The 17,837-nt window shown below is 40.6% G+C and overlaps 2 protein-coding genes across 3 annotated transcripts; both read left to right on the forward strand.

Annotated features, from left to right (window-relative positions):
- The first annotated feature begins 4,190 nt into the window (after positions 1-4,190).
- Positions 4,191-9,062, forward strand: LOC117552290 (zinc/cadmium resistance protein). The gene is made up of 6 exons (XM_034225648.1): positions 4,191-4,324; positions 5,018-5,548; positions 6,490-6,729; positions 7,250-7,527; positions 7,652-7,839; positions 8,513-9,062. The coding sequence occupies exons 2-6, from the start codon at positions 5,020-5,022 to the stop codon at positions 8,820-8,822; spliced, it is 1,545 nt and encodes a 514-aa protein (XP_034081539.1). The 5' UTR covers positions 4,191-4,324; positions 5,018-5,019; the 3' UTR covers positions 8,823-9,062.
- A 1,638-nt stretch (positions 9,063-10,700) lies between these two features.
- On the forward strand, positions 10,701-13,929 carry mrpl28 (mitochondrial ribosomal protein L28). Of its 2 annotated transcripts, none has more exons than XM_034225402.1 (6): positions 10,701-10,854; positions 11,344-11,649; positions 12,114-12,266; positions 12,355-12,489; positions 12,937-13,026; positions 13,494-13,929. In XM_034225402.1, exons 2-6 carry the CDS (start codon positions 11,365-11,367, stop codon positions 13,587-13,589), a joined length of 759 nt encoding a protein of 252 aa, XP_034081293.1. In that variant the 5' UTR covers positions 10,701-10,854; positions 11,344-11,364; the 3' UTR covers positions 13,590-13,929. The 2 variants fall into 2 exon arrangements, with proteins under 2 accessions (XP_034081293.1, XP_034081294.1); XM_034225403.1 differs by having other exon boundaries at positions 12,940-13,026.
- Positions 13,930-17,837: the final 3,908 nt, after the last annotated feature.

Here is a 17,837-nt window from a genome sequence, read left to right on the forward strand (position 1 = left end):
ACTACTCGACACTAAACACAACAGTAAGGAATTATACAAAATATATAAAACAACTGGCTTTTTATATTGCACACAAACAGCAGGTATTAAGAGGAATTAAACAACAGTAATTAGAGGGTCCTAAAATGATCAGTCTATCAACTGATAAGTAAATAAATAGATATGAAGTATACTTGTGTTTATTAATTATAAATGAATCATAAGTACAGCACAAGATAACTAATAGTAGATGTTCAAAAAGATAAAGGCAGAGCTTCTAGTAGGCTACTAGGATGGGTTAAATGCAGGGGTCACATTTCACTGTAAATACTGTGTGCATGCATGTATGTGTGACCAGAGGGTTTAATCCTCCAATTCTATCTATCTCAAAACTAAAAACCACCTCTGCAGAGGTTCAGCTGAGCTGCTAGCATACTTGCCAACCTTGAGACCTCAGAAATCGGAGCCTCGCAGCGGGGAAACTGACTTTTAAAGAGAAGAACATCTATGCTCAGGGCTGCCAACACACGCATTGAGCGTGAGAGTCACGCAATTAACCCATATCTCACGCACTCACGCCACACTTGCCTTTCCTCACGCTAAATTTTCGTCCAAAATAAATGTATATAAATATAAAAAATAAAGTGAAGGAACAGCAAACCAAGCGGCCTACGAAATGAGACGGTCTTCTGGCTTAGTTCAGTAAAGTTGGAACGATATTGTGAGATTCTGATTTCACGGATCAATAACTCATGAACAAAACGTTGTTCAGACACAAATGACGTCTCCTAAGTACCGTGGTAAGGTTGACAACAAACTACAATCATATTTTGATATATAAAAAAAGGAAATACGCGCCGTCGTCCGAGCTGGACACATTAGTCTCTATCTGCAGCCGGAGAAGAAACGAGTGCTCAGGGACCGTCTGCAAAGTGCAACTCCGAAAAAAGAGAATACAATAATATTCAATCACTATTATACAGCTTATTACTACCAAACTCACCACACACATCAATAGTCTCCTGTGTGTCATACTACAGCAAGGAGTTTGGAAGAATATGCTTTTTAATAATTTTGGGGAATATTTATAATGTAAAATCTTCAATAAATATGGCATCATCTTAAATAACTTTACTATTATACAGTATATTTCTACCAAACTCACTATTTGCATTGTTGTTGTTAGCATCTGGTTAGCTAGCTGCGCTAACGGATATTAGAAGCTGTTTCTAAAACAAGGAAAGGGTGAGCTCTCTATCCTGTCAGACTGAGAGATAAATACAGCTCAGTGAGGTAAGGGACTCTCTGTTTAGATAGTTAACTTTAGTCTTGTTATCTCAGTGGGTCTCAAACGTTTTGGTCACCATTTATGAGAATAAATGAAAAACAGTTATGAAATACTATATGACAGTAAAACAAGAATACAGTTTAAAAGGTGAGTGATTTGTAAAATATCCATAAAGAAAAAGAAAATCTGTTGACAGATCTGTTTCATATGGATGTTGAGAGATGTATCCATAAATCAATTTTGCTCTCAAAATGCACCAGGTTGATGCATTTAACTTCAATACAAAACATTGAAGGGGGAGCATGCCCCCGGACCCCCCTAGAGAAGGTGAGGACCCCCGCCCCCCACCACTTGTAACATAGCACTTTACCTCTGCTTACACCAATATGCCACTTTATATGCTGTGAGCTGATTATCGAGCCTTCATTGTAAGAGTCGCGGCTTCCAATCCTCACCATGCAGCTGAACACCCTCTCGGACTTTCAGTTGCGCGCGCTACTAAAGAGACGCGTTACCATGAAAACCAAACAATGGTGTAGCTGTATTAAAGTCCGAGTTGAAACAGTTGTGAGTAAATCTGATTTTGTCAGGAATCGGGAGAAATGCGGGAGAAATATGACCCCGGGAGGAAACCGGGAGAGGGCAATGAAATCGGGATTCTCCCACGAAAATCGGGAGGGTTGGCAAGTATGACTGTCAGGTCTCTCTCCATAGCAGGCCCGGTTCCAGAACAAAATGACTAAGGGTGCATCTGAGATTAGAGAAGGTGCAGTGGTAAAGTGCTATTTTATAAGCGGGGAGTGGACCTAACACCCTCAGTCTAGGGGGTCCTCACCTCCTCTAGGGGGGTCCGGGGACATGCTCCCCCGGGAAGATTTTTTTTTAAATATTGAAGTTAAAAGCATCAATCTGGTGCACTTTGAAAGCAACATGAAGAGATCTATGGATACTAACACCCATATGAAACAGAACTGTAAGCAGATTTACTATTTCTTTATGGATATTTTACAAATCACTCCCCTTTCAAGACCGAAATGTCTACATGCATAGCAGAAGATGGCATATTTTTTTGAGGAATATTCCAGCCAATCTCTGTTGTGAAACCATGAGCTGCAAAATGAGCAATTTACCCCACTGTACAGGCGAGTTGGGTACTTTTTGTAATATACCTGGGCAGGCTCTGTTTTGCCGAGGTCCTCTGGCACTTGCGGGCCGCCGAGGGGTGGCGGTGTTTGGGGCAACGAAGACGGCTGCGGCTGCTCCGCCTCCGTGGGCAAAGCCGGCGAGTCGGGCGGGAGGACGTTAGTGTCCATGACAGTGGCCGAACGTAATGTCCCCATGATCTGAACTGTTATTACCTGCAGTAGATGCAGTGTTACTGCTGGCGATTAGGGCTGGTTGTTTTAACCATTTTCTGAGTTCCATCATTGACTGCTGTGTAAGCACCTTGCAGATGATGAACATGCAGCGGCACAGGTCACGCGCACCTGACATAATAACGTTACGTACCGTTTAAATGGACCAAATAAATGCAGCAGACAATGTTATTTAACCACAATTGCAATTTATTTTATTTCAACTATATTCTTATTATTATTATTATTACTACTATTGTTATTATTGTTATTATATATGTAATAATTTTCACTTTTAATAATAAAAAAAAATTCACTTTTAATTTTTCACTTTTAATTTTTCAAATGAGGGTGCATAACAACTCAACTGAGGGTGCAATGCACCCTTATGCACCCCCGTAGAACCGGGCCTGCTCCGTAGGGACAGTGATCAGGTGATCAGATGCTTCCTCTCCGGGTCTCTCCTCTGGCCGTGCCTCAGGAATGTGCTGGCATGCTGGTGAATAGTCGGGGTGTCAGCCCCGATCTGGCCTGTTGGTTCCCAGATCAGTGGACTGCAACAGACCGGGCGCACAGAGCAGGGGCTGATGGTCCTGCAGCGTCATCCGAGGGGTCAGGAGTGTCCAGATACCTCATGTGTGAGAGGGGTGCTAATCTTCACAACCAACTCTTGGCAAAAAGCTTCAAAGGGGGATTATGTAATATTCAAGTAAGGAGTAACACATTCTTCCTCCTGCAAAGAGTTATTTTCAAACACTCTCTTACTTCAGGAGCCTGTGCTCAGAGGGTTAGTTTGTACATCCTCACTTGGTCTGGTATGACCAGTGTGTAGGGGCTAATGTTACTAAATGCATATGATATATGTTTAAGATTCACTGCCATTTTCGACCACAGTAGACAATCAACAGGAAACAAGCTTGTCTGTCTGATCCATTTATATTCTTTATCAACGTGTTTCAGCTCTCGGTTAATGATTGCAGCATGTGTGATGTTTACAGGAGGTAAAATGTTAAGAGCAAACTATTTGGTACTCCTCCAAAAGGTTTGAAATATCTGGAGTCTATATTTCAAGCAAAGGCATGTGCTGCATCTGTGCTGAGCACTTCCCAGAAGACAGTTGTGTTTGGTTATCTTATACTAGTTTTCCTTAGTGAAAAGTGTGTCCTTTATCCGTGACATATAGTTATTCTTCCTTAAGGTCCAAGTTTTAAAACAGAGACTACCAAATCCATCACTACAGAAAGCCTGCCTCAGCCGCTCTCTCGGCTGGGTGCAGGTAGAAAAACCCAAGTGAGCTTCCCACTCTTCCCCGGGGTCCACTACCTGTGACCCTCCCCTACATGTCTGAAGACATCATCTTATGATCTGGTTATAATCCTGACAACACAATGGGGATTTAATTGTTGCAAATTAGCTTCACAGGAGCTGCTCAGAGAGTGTGTGAAGGGTGGGTGGGCTGTTTGATCGTCCATTGAAGGTATATTCTCCCACCACCGAACTGAGGAGGGATGCCTGAGGAGACCCCCCCCCCCCCCTTCTACCCTGCTCACATGACTGTGATTAGAGGAGGAGTGTGGTGGGACACAGAGAGGGAGAGATGGTGAGCACTATGAATGACATTTTTCTGATTTCAGCGCAGAGATCACGTCCAAGAACTCAACTCATCTTTGATTGCTGCTCGAGGGTCATCCACTTTCTTTAGGTAACTAATCTTTATGTTGGTAAAGATAGAGACATGTGTTGCATTTGTTTTAGTTTTCCACTTCTGCTTGAGCAAATAGATCTTTGTACATGTACACGCTCAACCATGACTAACTAGTGGTGGAAGATCTGTTGCTTATTAAAAGTAGTAATATATAGAGAAACTCAGTCTTGCATTTGTAATTGTACCCAAGTAAAAGCATTAAAATACTAGTACCAAAAGTAAAAGTACTCATTTTGCATAATGGCCAATTTCAGAATGATAATTACATTGTTGTTTTGTTGTTGCAAAAAGTTAATATTAAGAGCAGTAGGAAGTACATTAAGCAATGAGGTACCAAACTGTTGTAGTTTAATGCAACATTATACCTCTCCTGCACTACATTTCAGATTATTAAGTACAATTTGTATGACAGTTTGCAGATAAAGAGTTTATACAATATTAAGCCATGACCAATACAAACTACCCATCAGCATGAGAGCCTAACTGAGCGTCTAATCTGCTAAAACAGCAAAGTGGTTCAGATGTGATTTTATTCGCTTTCCCTCCAGCCATTTTTAGTTTTTGAAAAGACAGCACATCTCTTACCATAGAAACAGTAAGAGATTAGAAAATGCAAATTCGTTTTTAAGTGATATTTACACACTGATGAGCATGTGTTGTGATGGTTGTAAGAACAAGTGTTTGTTGCAGGTATGAGGGTGCTACACTGGTGCGTGCTGGGAGTGACCATCCTCCTGCTGGCATGCGAGGTCACCATCAGTCAGCTGTGCAAGTCCCTTATCACCTTACTAGATGGTTTCCACACGCTCTTCATCCTCTTGCGCATGGCTCTTCCTCGTGTGGACTCCTCTTCATCTCCCCCACATGCTGGCTCCTCTTCATCAGCACCTCCCGCCCCCCCGCCTGCAGAGTCATCCATTGAATCTCCACCTGGGGGCCTGGCCGGGGGGCTTCAGGCCTCCGGTGTGTCCCTCACCAGCAGCAGGGTTCAGCCCGTGGGGTCTTTCATCTCCGCTCTCCTCCTCACCTCTCTGTGTCTCTCTTACTTCATGGAGATCCTCAGCTTCACCCTGGACCCTCACCCAGTGCAGCGCCCCCTGCTGCTCGTGGTGGTCGGAGCTGTCAGCGTGCTGCATAAGATGCTGGTGGTCTGGCTGAACTGGGATCAGCTGCAGGAGGAGAAGGCAGGGCCCGAATCTCACCTTGAAGTGAACCACAAAGGTAACATCACCTACAGATGTTTCGTTTGAGAGCTGATGCACAAACAGTATAACAATAAGCAGCTCTGTTTGGACAAACTTGCACATCTGCAAAGGCCGACCTAAACATGTTTTCTCTGTGTGTTTAAAATATCCCCAGAGTTACACCCTAACTCTACACCCTGACTCAATTTGGCATCACTTCACAGGCCTGCAGTCAAAATGAGGGCTGTGTTAGAAGATGGGTGTGGTCCAATGGCGCAAGTGAAGTGGGGGGGGGGGGATAGGTTGTGGCCCTGGTCCAATTTGCTGGCAAGCGGTCTTTAGGATTATACTATTTGCCATTTGTGCAAAAATGTAAAAAGTAGCGTAGTAATTCTTAAATTACGAACAAAATGTGCGCTCGCCGCTTGGTGATTTTCTAAGGGTTGGTTGATGTGATTTTCTTTCCAGTTTCCATTCTTGATGCTAAGCTTTTAGATAAATGTATCCTCAATTGAACCTTACAGAGATGAGAATGGTGTTGATACCATTGAAATCTGGACACTTGACATCCAGTAACAGCAGGTTCACCATAAAGTCTGTAATATCATATGTAAGCAGAGATACAATGTTAGCTGTTTATTGAACCACATTGTTTCTGTGTTTAAGGATTTTAAAGTCTATTCTGCAACCTGGTTTCTGAAATTCATTCATTTTGGACGACAAGGAATTTGTTGCAGCTCACAATGAAGCACAGAGCATTTAAAATGTGCTGCAGAGCATGGGACCCTGGGAAAGCACTTACTGACACTGGCATTATGTAATATTAATCTTTTACCACAGAAGAATTAGCGTGTCTGTCCAGATGATGATATTGCTCTGACAGATTTGACTTTGAAGCAGCTGCCAAGTGTATACTCAGCTGTAAGGAACATCAAACAGTCTATGTTTGCTTTTCATTCCTCTGTTCCACTCCCACAGCCTTGGCTGCAGAAGAGACTAAAGGCAGGGACGAGGACGGTAGCCATGTCCAATCTGCCGTGTACGACTCGCACCACAACGGGGCGCTTGTCCTCTGTAACCCGGGAACCTCCAGCGTCCCTGACACTGACTGTCAAGCCGCACCGAAGACAGAAGTCCACCTGCATGCAGCGGCTCCAGAGGAGAGCTGGGACTGTGGAGCTGCACAGCTAAAGGTTAACAAGTGCATGGGACATCTCGGTAAGAGACTTTGACTGTCAGCTTTCTTACTTTAGTGTCCTGCAGAAAAAGAGCTGCATGAGGTTCACATCATTTGTATTTATTTGGTACCAAATGAAATTCCCTATTAGTTATGACTGAGGTACATTAAAATAAACATTAAGTTTGCATTATATTTCTATATGAAACAAGCAAAGGGTTTAAAGTGTGAAAAGAATAAGCATGAATTGTAATGTCACATGATCATCTTAAAGTGGGCCTGGGCAATATTGTATCAGCCCACTGCTGTCTATTTATTTATAACTGACGTTCAATGATTATTGTTAAAAACGTACTGAAGATTAAATATATCACTTCTGATATTGCATACATTTTCAAATAAGAATTAGTACATTTCAAAATCAAAAGCATATTCTTCTCAATATTGTCATACTGTTTTGTAAGGATCTGCTTGGCTCTTACGGGTCAGAAGCCAATGTTCTGGTGCTCTGATCTCACATCTTCTGCATACATAATGTTTCACTCTTTTGTCTCCCTTCAGACAAACAAACTGCATCAGATACCTCCCCAGTCTGCAAGTCCTCACATCCCATAGAGAGGACTTTACCGGTCAGCCAGTGGCCGGTCAGCCTCCTGTCGTTCGTCCTGGTCCTTCAGGGCCTCTGTACCTCTCTGCTGGCTCTGACCAACAGCCTGGTGGTGCTGCTCATCGTCCCCCAGCTGCTGCACAGCTCTGGGACCTGTGGCCTGCTGGTGTACCTGGACCCTGGCCTCTCCCTGCTCGCTGTGATCATTCTTGTTGTCACAGCTCTGCCACAGGTCAGACTCTGTACTTAATGTGATGCCATTTAGTGAGTTCAATCCACTAATCACAATAATGCATATTTACTGCAGCTGAGTAAAAACCAGTGCTGATGAATGTTTCCCCGGTAAATCTCTCCAGGTGCACAGGTATGGACTGCTGCTGCTGCAGGCCTCACCTCCACACATTTGTGTGTCTGATCTTGGACGGAGGATTACAAGCGTACCCGGGGTTCAGGCTGTGCACGACCTCCACGTGTGGCAGTTGACTGAATCCTTCACGGTGGCCTCTGTCCATGTTCACTGCCATGCTGGGTTTCCAGTGCAGAGGTGAGGTGGAAAAGATTGACGTTGATACCTGGTGGTTTTATCTGTTTATACCATGCTCATCCAGGAATACTCAATTCGGATTAGCTAAAAAGTACAGATTCATTTTTTGTAAACAAAAAGCCATTAAGGGTTGTAGACCTAGGCTGTTTTTATACAGTTGTTGATGTACAGCACTTTGTTCAACTCTGTTGTTTTGAAATGTGCTATATAAATAAAATGGATTGGATTGGATTGGATTAGGCTGGGACCACCTGGGATATTAGAGATACTGAATATATAACTGTTACGCAACACCACCACCAACTCATAGGTTTTGGTTCTTCAAAAGACTGATGATACATCAACAACAGCAAAAATATTATGCTGTCACTAACTTTGTTTGTTTTGCATTTTTTTCTCTACGCATTTTATTACACTCAAAATACAAGTGTAGTAAGGTTAGGAGAGATGATGTAATCATAACTTTAAAAAAGCGTTTAAAAAAATGGTTTGATGGATGATTTAGTGGTGTTTACACTCTGTAGTCATATGTGTTTTACCAACAAGAAATCAATATTTCACTTAAAAATCACAATTATCGCCAATAATGAAACATAGAAACCCTCCTGTTATAATAATACAAATGTTGCCTGTAACAAAAACTGTACTTCATTTTCATTTTCATTTTACACAGGTGTGCTGACCTGATGTCGGGGGTCACCAAGGTGCTGCAGAGTGTGGGAGTGAGCTGCTGCACCGTTCAGCCAGAGTTTGCCTCTTGCCCTGGTTCCTCTGCAGGCAGTGCAGGGTGCGCCTCGCCCGTGGTCCACAGAGAGGACCCCTCCCTTCCTCCTCTTCTCTCCTGCAGCCTGGCCTGTGGAAAGGCCTGTGATGGGAATATGTGCTGCTCCTCCCTGGAGGAGAGCAGGAGCCTGCTGGCACCGGCAGCTGGAGAAACAAAGGAAGAGCCTCAGACTCTGGTCATCGAGAACACCTTCCTCTGACCCAGAGAACTGCACTGGAGGAGTTTCATTAAGTGAATGTAGGGGCAACGATAATGGGGAAAAACATATTTTAAAGTGTTATCTTTCTTTAAGTGCCTGGACATATGTTTTTGTTCTTTAGATTTGGGATATTAACACAGTGCTGTCCCAAAGATTATCTATGCAATATCAAGTGCAATTCTGTCAAAATGGAAGCATTTTTGTTGTTGTGTTACTTCATTTGTACCTGGAACTTCTATATTCTTCCCATGAACTGACATTAAAACAAATAGTTATACTAAAATGTGTCTCTTTTCATTTTAAGATCATAACAAATGTATTGATCTCAGTGTCATAGCAGCAAAAGTACAAGAACAGATGCATCAGTCATTTAAACCTGTTTTCATTGGCAGATACAAAACGAAACACACATATTACACGCAGTGGTGGAAAGTAACATGGTTTATTCAATTGAGTACTGTTCTTAAGTTACATTTTTAGGTACTTGTACTTATAGTATTTTAATTATTTACTACTGTATACTTCTACCCTTATCTGAGAGCTTTGATTAGTATATTTTACAGATCAACATTTCACAAAACGTGATAAGGGTATTTAAACTGGATGCATTATAGATTAATCTACACGCTGTATATTTGCATAATTATGTTCTACCTCAACCAACTACATAATTGAAGTAAATATTACAATAAAACCTACTATGTATTATATTACAGCAATAATAATGATGCAATACAATAATAATATAACTTTCCTTTTAGTTTAACATTTAAAGTAGTTATTGAAAATCATATTGAGACAAATGTGTTGGTGGGATCAATATTATATGCTTTTGCACTGTTTAATCTTTTGATTTTACAGTTGTGGATTTGCTTTAATTTACTTCATCTTCATTCTGTCTGTCTCAATGTGATCTAATCTGTTTTATTATGATTATGTTGTCACCCATGTTGTGAGAAGCTATTTCTAAATCAATGAAACTGGGTCATATTTCTCACCTGTGATGTTGCTATGTGGCTCCACCTTTTTATTTTCAGGCCGCCAATCACAAAGCATCTGCTTCGCATAACACAGTACAGACCCGACTACTTCCCTTTATTTTTGATGTTTTTCAGACGTTTTAGCTGTATATGTTTGGAGATATCCAGCACGTGAGTACATCTTGCATACAGGAGCGAACTCTGATAAATGCAAAATAACAATAATAATTTTTGTTGACACCGTGACTCGGAGGAGTCTTGCTGGTATGAGGTATATTAACATCTGACAGACAAGTTATAAGTGCCCGGATGAGCCTCGGTGGTCCGGGGTGCAGGCTTCAAACCTGTAGCTGCTTAGCGGCAGAGTGGTTCAATTCCACCTTTCGGGCGAAGTAATGGAAAATATCGCCCAGAGGATCTCTTGAAACGTTGTTTGATTTAATCTCGATCTGAAAATATTAAAGAATTCATCAACTATTAAAAAACGGTATTCCATTAAATGACACGTAAAATAGATTAGGGTTATCATGATTCAAGAATTCCACTAAATACTCTCTTAAAATCGTGTTTTATTTGCGGGTTTTGTAACAATTTAAACATTTTACAACCTCAAGAATACTTCCTGTCAGGCTCTGTCCATGCACTTCACAATAAAAGTCCACAATGTTAAAAAGAGAAGTGTAATATTTGTATTAGCTCTTTTACTTCTTTAAATTAGATTTAGTCAATTTAATTACTTGTAGATGATTTGAGGTTTTTTTTATGCTATGTTTTATTTTGACCTGTGATACATAATAGGGCTGTGATCTAGGGCCGCAATTATTGTGTAAGGAATTTCCCCGGAGATCAAGATTGATTGACAACCATCAAAAGCCAATCAACTGCGAGTTTCTGTTTGGCATCCAATCACGTTGCTCCTGGGCTGACCGATGCGGAAATCTCCCTGTGTACTGGGGCTGAGATCGTGATGTCCTTGCCTGCTTGTTTTTGGGCTAACCTGAATTAAAAACTCACCTTCTTCTCTTTTAAGGTCACTGTTTTGTCATTACCAGGTAAGATAGACTTGAAAACGTGATCTCAATAATATATTATCCTCACAGAAGCATTGTTTAGATGTAAACCTCTGTTGTTAGCCTGGGCAAGCTAGCGTCCTGCTAACAAGCAACGTTATGAAAGTTGTTCACTTGTGCTGTGAGTTCCTGTTAATGTGTATTTATTAAGTTCAACCAGCTGCAGCTAATTGATTAAATATATTACAACGTACTGCTATGCACCATTTCAGGGATTAATGTAGTAGGTTTTAACTCTCCTCATTAAAAAATATTTTATATATTGCATTTCCAATGTATTTGTACATGAACTAGTAAGAGCACTCAGCTTATTCCTTAATTCCCTAGTCCCAACATTCAGTGTGTTATGAATGAACCTGAGGAAAATCTAAATTGTATAGTCTTTTGCATGGCAGCTATGTTATAATTCTATGTATTAACCACTACTGATTTACAACTGTAACAATGTTTCATCATCCTTCTGTCTTCCAGATTTGACTCAAGTAGTTCGTCATGCCTTTGCATAAATACTCCCCCAAAATTTGGGATGCGTTGAAGCTGAAGCAGGGCATCTACGCCCGACTCCCCCAACACTACATCAAGTCCATCGAGCCGAAAGATCCCACGCCTGTCCATTGGAGACCGCTGGGCATCCAATACCGAGCCAACCCAAAGACGGGGAAGAAGGAGCGGGTGCAGGATGTCCCGGTGCCCATCTACTACCCTCCACAGTCGCAGAGCGGCCTGTGGGGGGGAGAGGGCTGGGTATCGGGCTACAAATACGCCAACAATGACAAAGTGAGTCACAGGAGGGGACATTTCTTTCTTTAGTTTTACTACAGTGTGTTGACATGACATGATTAAAACAATACAATACAGCTGAGCTAGCATGTCACTCTGCTTGTCTCTTCTGCTCCTTTCTTTCCTTTCTGTGCATATACCTTTCAAAAAAGGCAGAGATATCATACAATTCAAGTTTTGTCTTGGTATAAACTCTCATCAAATAATGTGTTGCAGCAAAGCGTCATGGGTTTTATTTGTAGACAAGTTCAAGTCTACAAATAAAGCCCACAAGTAACACATTTGTATTAAATGATACATTGTGTGTACATAATGCAGCTTCACTGATTGTTAGAAATAGTAGTGTGGCATGAAAGCCCAGCAGACATTTATCATTTTCCAACACATTCTGCAGTTAAAACTAAACATGTTTGAAATGTATCTGTAGACATAATGGATGTGTGAATTGTTTCTCTCCACAGATGTCGAATCGTCTTAAGAAGGTCTGGAAACCAAAGCTGTTAGAGAGAGAGTTTTACAGCGAGATCCTCGATCACAAGTTCACCATCAAAGTCACCCCGCGCACTCTGGACCTCGTTGACGCTGCATTTGGATTCGACTTCTATATCCTCAAAGTAAAAGATCACGACCTTTCCTTTGTGTGACAAAAATCTATTTTCCATATGGCATTTTTATGACTATGATTATCCTACTTTCTATCAGACATCAAAGGAAGACCTGAACTCCAAGCTGGGCATGGACCTGAAGAGAGCCATGATGCTCCGCCTGGTGCGCAGAGACTCAGAGCTCTACCCAGCAGACCCTGTGAAGAGAGAGAAGGTCTACAACAAATACAAAGTAAGTGGGATGTGTTCAAGTCCACTTTGTGGTCCCTAATGTGTTGCTACACACTGACTGAAACTAACCCTGATGTTACACAGCTATGGGAACTGAGGTTGGAAAGTAACCAAAAACATAACTTGAGTCCGGTATTTACAATTTAAAGTATCTGTACTTTACTTGAATTCCATTTCATGCGGCTCTTCTACGCCACTACATTTCATTCAGTATTTTGACATTCATTTATTCATATTTTTACTTAAGGATGTCAATATTTTTTAATTCACCTGGCTGCAAATCTGACTCTGTTCCCTATGTGATTTGTTTTGTTTCTTTTAGTATGTGTCTACATTTCTGTGTGGTTTAATTGTTGCTGTCTGTCTTGGCATAGTACCCCTTGAGACGCTAGGAGTTGTGTTTAAAAAACCAATGACAAGTTCCTTTTTGTGCTTCCTCCCTTCTCAGCAGCAGGTTGACATCCCAGAGGGGGAGGTCGAGTGGGTCGGTCTGAGTCTGGAAGAGGCCGTGGAGAAGCAGAGGCAGCTGGAGCACAAGGTAAGACCTCAAACACAGCTGCACGAAACTCATTCAGCACTTTTTAAAGACGTAACAGAAATACACAGGGTTACTGCAGCAACTCCAACCATTTAACATATTTAATTAAGACATAAAAAGAAATGAAATTGTGTAACAAAGTAATGCAAGTGATATAATGGTCCCATTAAGATGTAGGAAATAGATTGAATGAAATAAAACAACATACAATTAAATACAGTAGGTTATTATAAAATACTGTATTTTATTACTATATCAATATAAATATGTGGATTATAAACATAGGTAAGTTCAAAATGTTTTCTATATTCAATATGAAATTCATTACAAATCAAAGCTATAGATTACACCTCACTATCCCACCCTAACCCAAACACATACACCTAAAAGATGTGGAAAGTAATATTAACTTGTAATAATAACCCCGTGTGCAGTCTGTGATGATTGTCCTTCCTGTTGTCTCCCAGGAGCCGGAGCCTCTGTTTAAGGTCTGTGTGGAGCAGCTGATGGAGGAGCTGCACATCCAGAAACTCTCTGAGCCACACGTCACAGTGAAGGAGTGACTCCTCTGAGCGACAGAGGCAGCTTTTCAGACTGATACTCAAGTAGGTTGAACTTGAAGAGGTGGTGGGAGGGTCCCCAAGTTTCTGTTTCTGAAGCCCCATCCCCTGGGAGAACTTTCTACAGCTTGTATTTCCATCTGGGAGCGACACGAAGACAGAAGAGACACAAATGATGAGGTCATGTTGGAGTAACTCTTATTTATTTCAGTTTGTATTCAAGATCCACGCATAAGTACATTTTAAGAATTAAGTGTAAACCCTCCAGACCAGCTGTGATATCAGGCCCTTGTACATGATATCTAAACAAAATAAAAGATTCACGTTTTTTTCTTAAACTTTATTTATGCTCATCTGTTCTCCAATCATTATTTAATCAGTTCACTAATTTTGTAGTTAACCGATTCACAGCATGATTGTGAGAGTGACTACAGGTATATTCAGACTGTTAGGGAATCATTTGCCTAGGTATTCAACCTTCGACACAGTTCATCATTTTCTCCTCTCATTGTCTCCTTGCCCATTGCATATGTCTACGGCCTTGGGTATTGCTGCTATCTCTTTTAAGGAGGGGCAGCTTGGGCGCATTGTTGTTGCCAGTCTATGACAGAGCACAAGCCGCCATGAGGTAGTTTACTGTTCAGGGACGAAGGTTCCCTGGCGCACATTATTTTCTATGGACGAGAGCTCTAGTTAGATTCAGGGTCCATAGTCTCACTGATGAAGAATGTTGATTATTACACTCCGAACTAGTTAAAACCTCGAGCTGCAGAAAGAGTTCTTCAGAATTGGTTTGGCAACCGCTGTGTCAACTCGTGACACACCACCTGTCTTGTCAACTCTCCGGCCGTAACTCCAAACAAACCATCAGTGTTTGACATCAAAGCTCCAGCTCATCCCGTGTCTCCTTCATGAGTCGGTGACTCCCACTGCATTGCTACACAGAAGTTTCCTCCACACAGACAGTATGGGAAAGAAATATTATTTAAGCTTCTACTTGAATAAATGTGTCTCCTTTTTAAGTTAATATCACAACTAAAAATGTAATCCATGCAGCCCAATGTTATGAGATGCAGTTGTAAAGGGACAAATACCACATTTATTAATAAACTAGTACTAACTGCGACCATACAGTACAGATCCAAGCCTGGACAGGTTAGCAGGATCTCAAACAGATTCTTAAAGGTCCCCTATTATACTGTTTTTCATCAATATATTATAGTTCTAAGATGTATACAACACATGTCTCTGAAATGTTTGGCTTGAAATACCAAACAGATCATGCATCCCATAATCCCCTCTGTTTCAGCCCTGTTTCAAAAGTGCTGATTCTCTGGCCGTTTCTCAATGTCGAGTAAAGCTGCTGCAGAGCAACTATTTCAAGTATACTACGTCATCGAGTGGCGCCGAATGCTGGGCATTTAAACAGTCCTTCGGCGCCACTCGATGACGTAGTATACTTGAAATAGTGGCTTCAGGAGATAAGGTGGGGGGGGGTGTTACCGTGGTTGGTGATTGGCTAATGTTGACACAAGCCAAAAAATCGTTATGACATCATAAAGTGGCCAAAATCTGATCAGCTCATTTTCTGACAGGTTTTTATATAAATGGATCAGGACAAAAAGTGAGAGAATCTTTTTCCCTGAAAGTTTCAGAATCTCTTTACACAGAGGGGACACATGTTGGTGTAGAAGAGACATGAAGAAGTGGATTTTGCATAATAGGTGACCTTTAAAGCCTCTGAATAAATGTTTTACTTACTTTAAAGGATTTACCCTAATCACTGAAAGGAGTCTGTTTCCCCAGTAGATGGAGCTAAAATACTTTGAATGAGTTAAGTTGCCGTTTAATAGAGAGATGTAATGCCTCAATTGGATTATGGACTGTTGTATTAAAACCAAGTTGCAACTTATGAAAAACAGAAGTGAATTAAAGCCAAAGAGCTGTGGTTAATGTGTTATAGCTCCAAAAACTCTGAAAATACCGGGTATCACGGAAATTCTCTTGGCAAAGATGATACTGGTATTATCAAAACAAACAAGTGACGTAATAAACCAAACATCTTTCCATGAACACACCGTACCGCTAAGGTCCTTGTATGGTGCGAGGGTTAATCAATGGAAGAAAAGAGACATAAAAGCAGCCGTTTGTGGCCTGATTTCGCTTTCACCTCCTCCTGGCTGATGTGTGAGACTTGTACTGGTGTTGTGCAGTTTGTGGTCGCAGCGTGCTATAATTGTCCGATGGGGAGTCCCTCCGGGTGCAGGGGACTCCCGTGGGTGTTGTAACCTGGAGAGGTGAGATACCTGCCTCTGTAAACAGCCACTCCAGGTTAGAATTACCCCGTTTATATTGCACATGATAAACAAAAAGTCCTCTAAATTCAAGTTTAACACCATACCAAATTTGGTAATTGTCCCCCCTACCGGGATCACCATGACCCGTGTGTAAGAGGTCTGTTTCAAATGTATTTATATGTTTAAGCCAATATCTTTATATGATAGTTACCTCCTTACTAATCCACTTTTGGCCAAACATTGATGTTTGTATGTATAATGTTTATAGTAAGATGTATCAAACTATATAAAAGAGTCAGTCATTTCAATGCCCTTTACATTAAAACATTTCTTATTTAAGATCTACTATTTAACTTGCGTATAATTGATTGAGTGTTTTCTGCTACTTTAAACTGTTTGTCTACATTCAGAGTTAAATATTTTTAACTCAAACTTTTATCTGATAACTAGTTACTTGGTAGATTGAGATAAATATTAAACATAATCAACACATGCATATTGATTGATCTTCTGTGGTATCAAAGAGTAGTTTGTCATAAAACAGCTAATTTTATAATATATCATATACGATATCATATCTGTGAATACACGCCTTCAATTCGTTTTAAAGGCAGGCGCTAAAGCGGAATAGTTGAGCCAGGAAATTCCCTCTTCTTGCTTAACCGAATAACATTCTTACCACTGAAAGGTTGCATCACTAAAACATTTCATTAAAAACAAATATATCAATTAAATGTTCTTAATTGCCATGACTAATCATGCATATATTTTTTAATCAAATAAAAAAGGCAATTACATACATATATCATTCTTAAACCACTACCTTTCTGCCATTAACAGCAAGGATACGATGGTAGCATGGACATGTCCATACAAGTCTCAGCAGCAGTGTGTGGTGGTACCATTATCATGAAGTAATGAGAGCTTGGACACAGTCCAGTGTGGAGTTTCCCGCAGCCATCAGTTCTGCATTCAGATCAAGTGAACAGTGACAGAGTCTCACACCTGCTCTCACGACACACCCACAGCAACACACAGGTAACCAGCTGGCCTGATGGAGGACTGAGTTATATAAAGCTCTTCACAAACAGGTTTGTGTGTGGGAAGAACCCACCGCAAATTGATCCTAATCATAAATTGCATTTAAAAAAAAACTTGGATTGAATTTCTGATAAATGTGTTGGTTATTTGATTTTAAATTGTATATTTTTGAGCTGTTCAATCCTTTTGAAGATTCCACTTTAGACTCATGATCACTTAGTCAATGAGGTTAAAGAAGAATGTATCATGAAACTTATAAACCAAATCATCTATTTAGCAAAACTGACTACAATTAAAAGAAGCTGCCTGATGTCATGAGAAAGATAATTGTTTTGTGTCAACCTAACAAGCGTCTGTACGGTTGAGAATGTGTCTCGGGAATGATGTACTTAATATAATAAACTTAAAATAAGCTATGTCAGTAAACAACTCTGAATTAAAAGGAAAGTTTGTGTTTTTTGAGAATAGTTTCCCTGTGCCATGCTGGCTCACTGTAAGTAAATACACGGAGAATTTAAATAGTGAAAGGTTTTAATCCAACCATAAATGATCAAAACGAACACATTGGACATTTTGTAGTTCAGCTATTTCCCAATCTATGAAACTTCCTGGAGTTACGCAATAATCCAAATGCATTTCGCTCTGGTTAAATAGAGCTGTTAAATGAGTCATCTTTCCAAGAAAAACACATTGTGTGAAGATGAGAAACTGCAAATAAAGAGAACACAAGGTGTGAAATAACCATAAACAAAAGAAAACCTTTCACCCGAGCGTTTCACTCAAAAAGACTCGATGTTGACATTTGAAACATAAAACCATCTTGTGTTTTTGCCAAGATTCATTTTTCTAGAAATAAACAAGCACTAGGAGCGTGAGTTGGCAAGCAGCTGAAGGACATGTTTAAAAGTGCTTT

Source organism: Gymnodraco acuticeps, unplaced genomic scaffold, assembly GCF_902827175.1.
Source record: "Gymnodraco acuticeps unplaced genomic scaffold, fGymAcu1.1, whole genome shotgun sequence".
NCBI classification, from domain to species: domain Eukaryota; kingdom Metazoa; phylum Chordata; class Actinopteri; order Perciformes; family Bathydraconidae; genus Gymnodraco; species Gymnodraco acuticeps.

Bases quoted from the DNA above. Each gene is read 5' to 3' on its own strand.
- LOC117552290 (XM_034225648.1), top strand. From the start codon at position 5,020: ATGAGGGTGCTACACTGGTGCGTGCTGGGAGTGACCATCCTCCTGCTG. The intron at 5,549-6,489 runs GTAACATCACCT...CCACTCCCACAG, and splicing joins CCTTGAAGTGAACCACAAAG to CCTTGGCTGCAGAAGAGACT. The intron at 7,528-7,651 runs GTCAGACTCTGT...AAATCTCTCCAG, and splicing joins TTGTCACAGCTCTGCCACAG to GTGCACAGGTATGGACTGCT.
- mrpl28 (XM_034225402.1), top strand. From the start codon at position 11,365: ATGCCTTTGCATAAATACTCCCCCAAAATTTGGGATGCGTTGAAGCTG. The intron at 11,650-12,113 runs GTGAGTCACAGG...TTCTCTCCACAG, and splicing joins AATACGCCAACAATGACAAA to ATGTCGAATCGTCTTAAGAA. The intron at 13,027-13,493 runs GTAAGACCTCAA...GTTGTCTCCCAG, and splicing joins AGAGGCAGCTGGAGCACAAG to GAGCCGGAGCCTCTGTTTAA.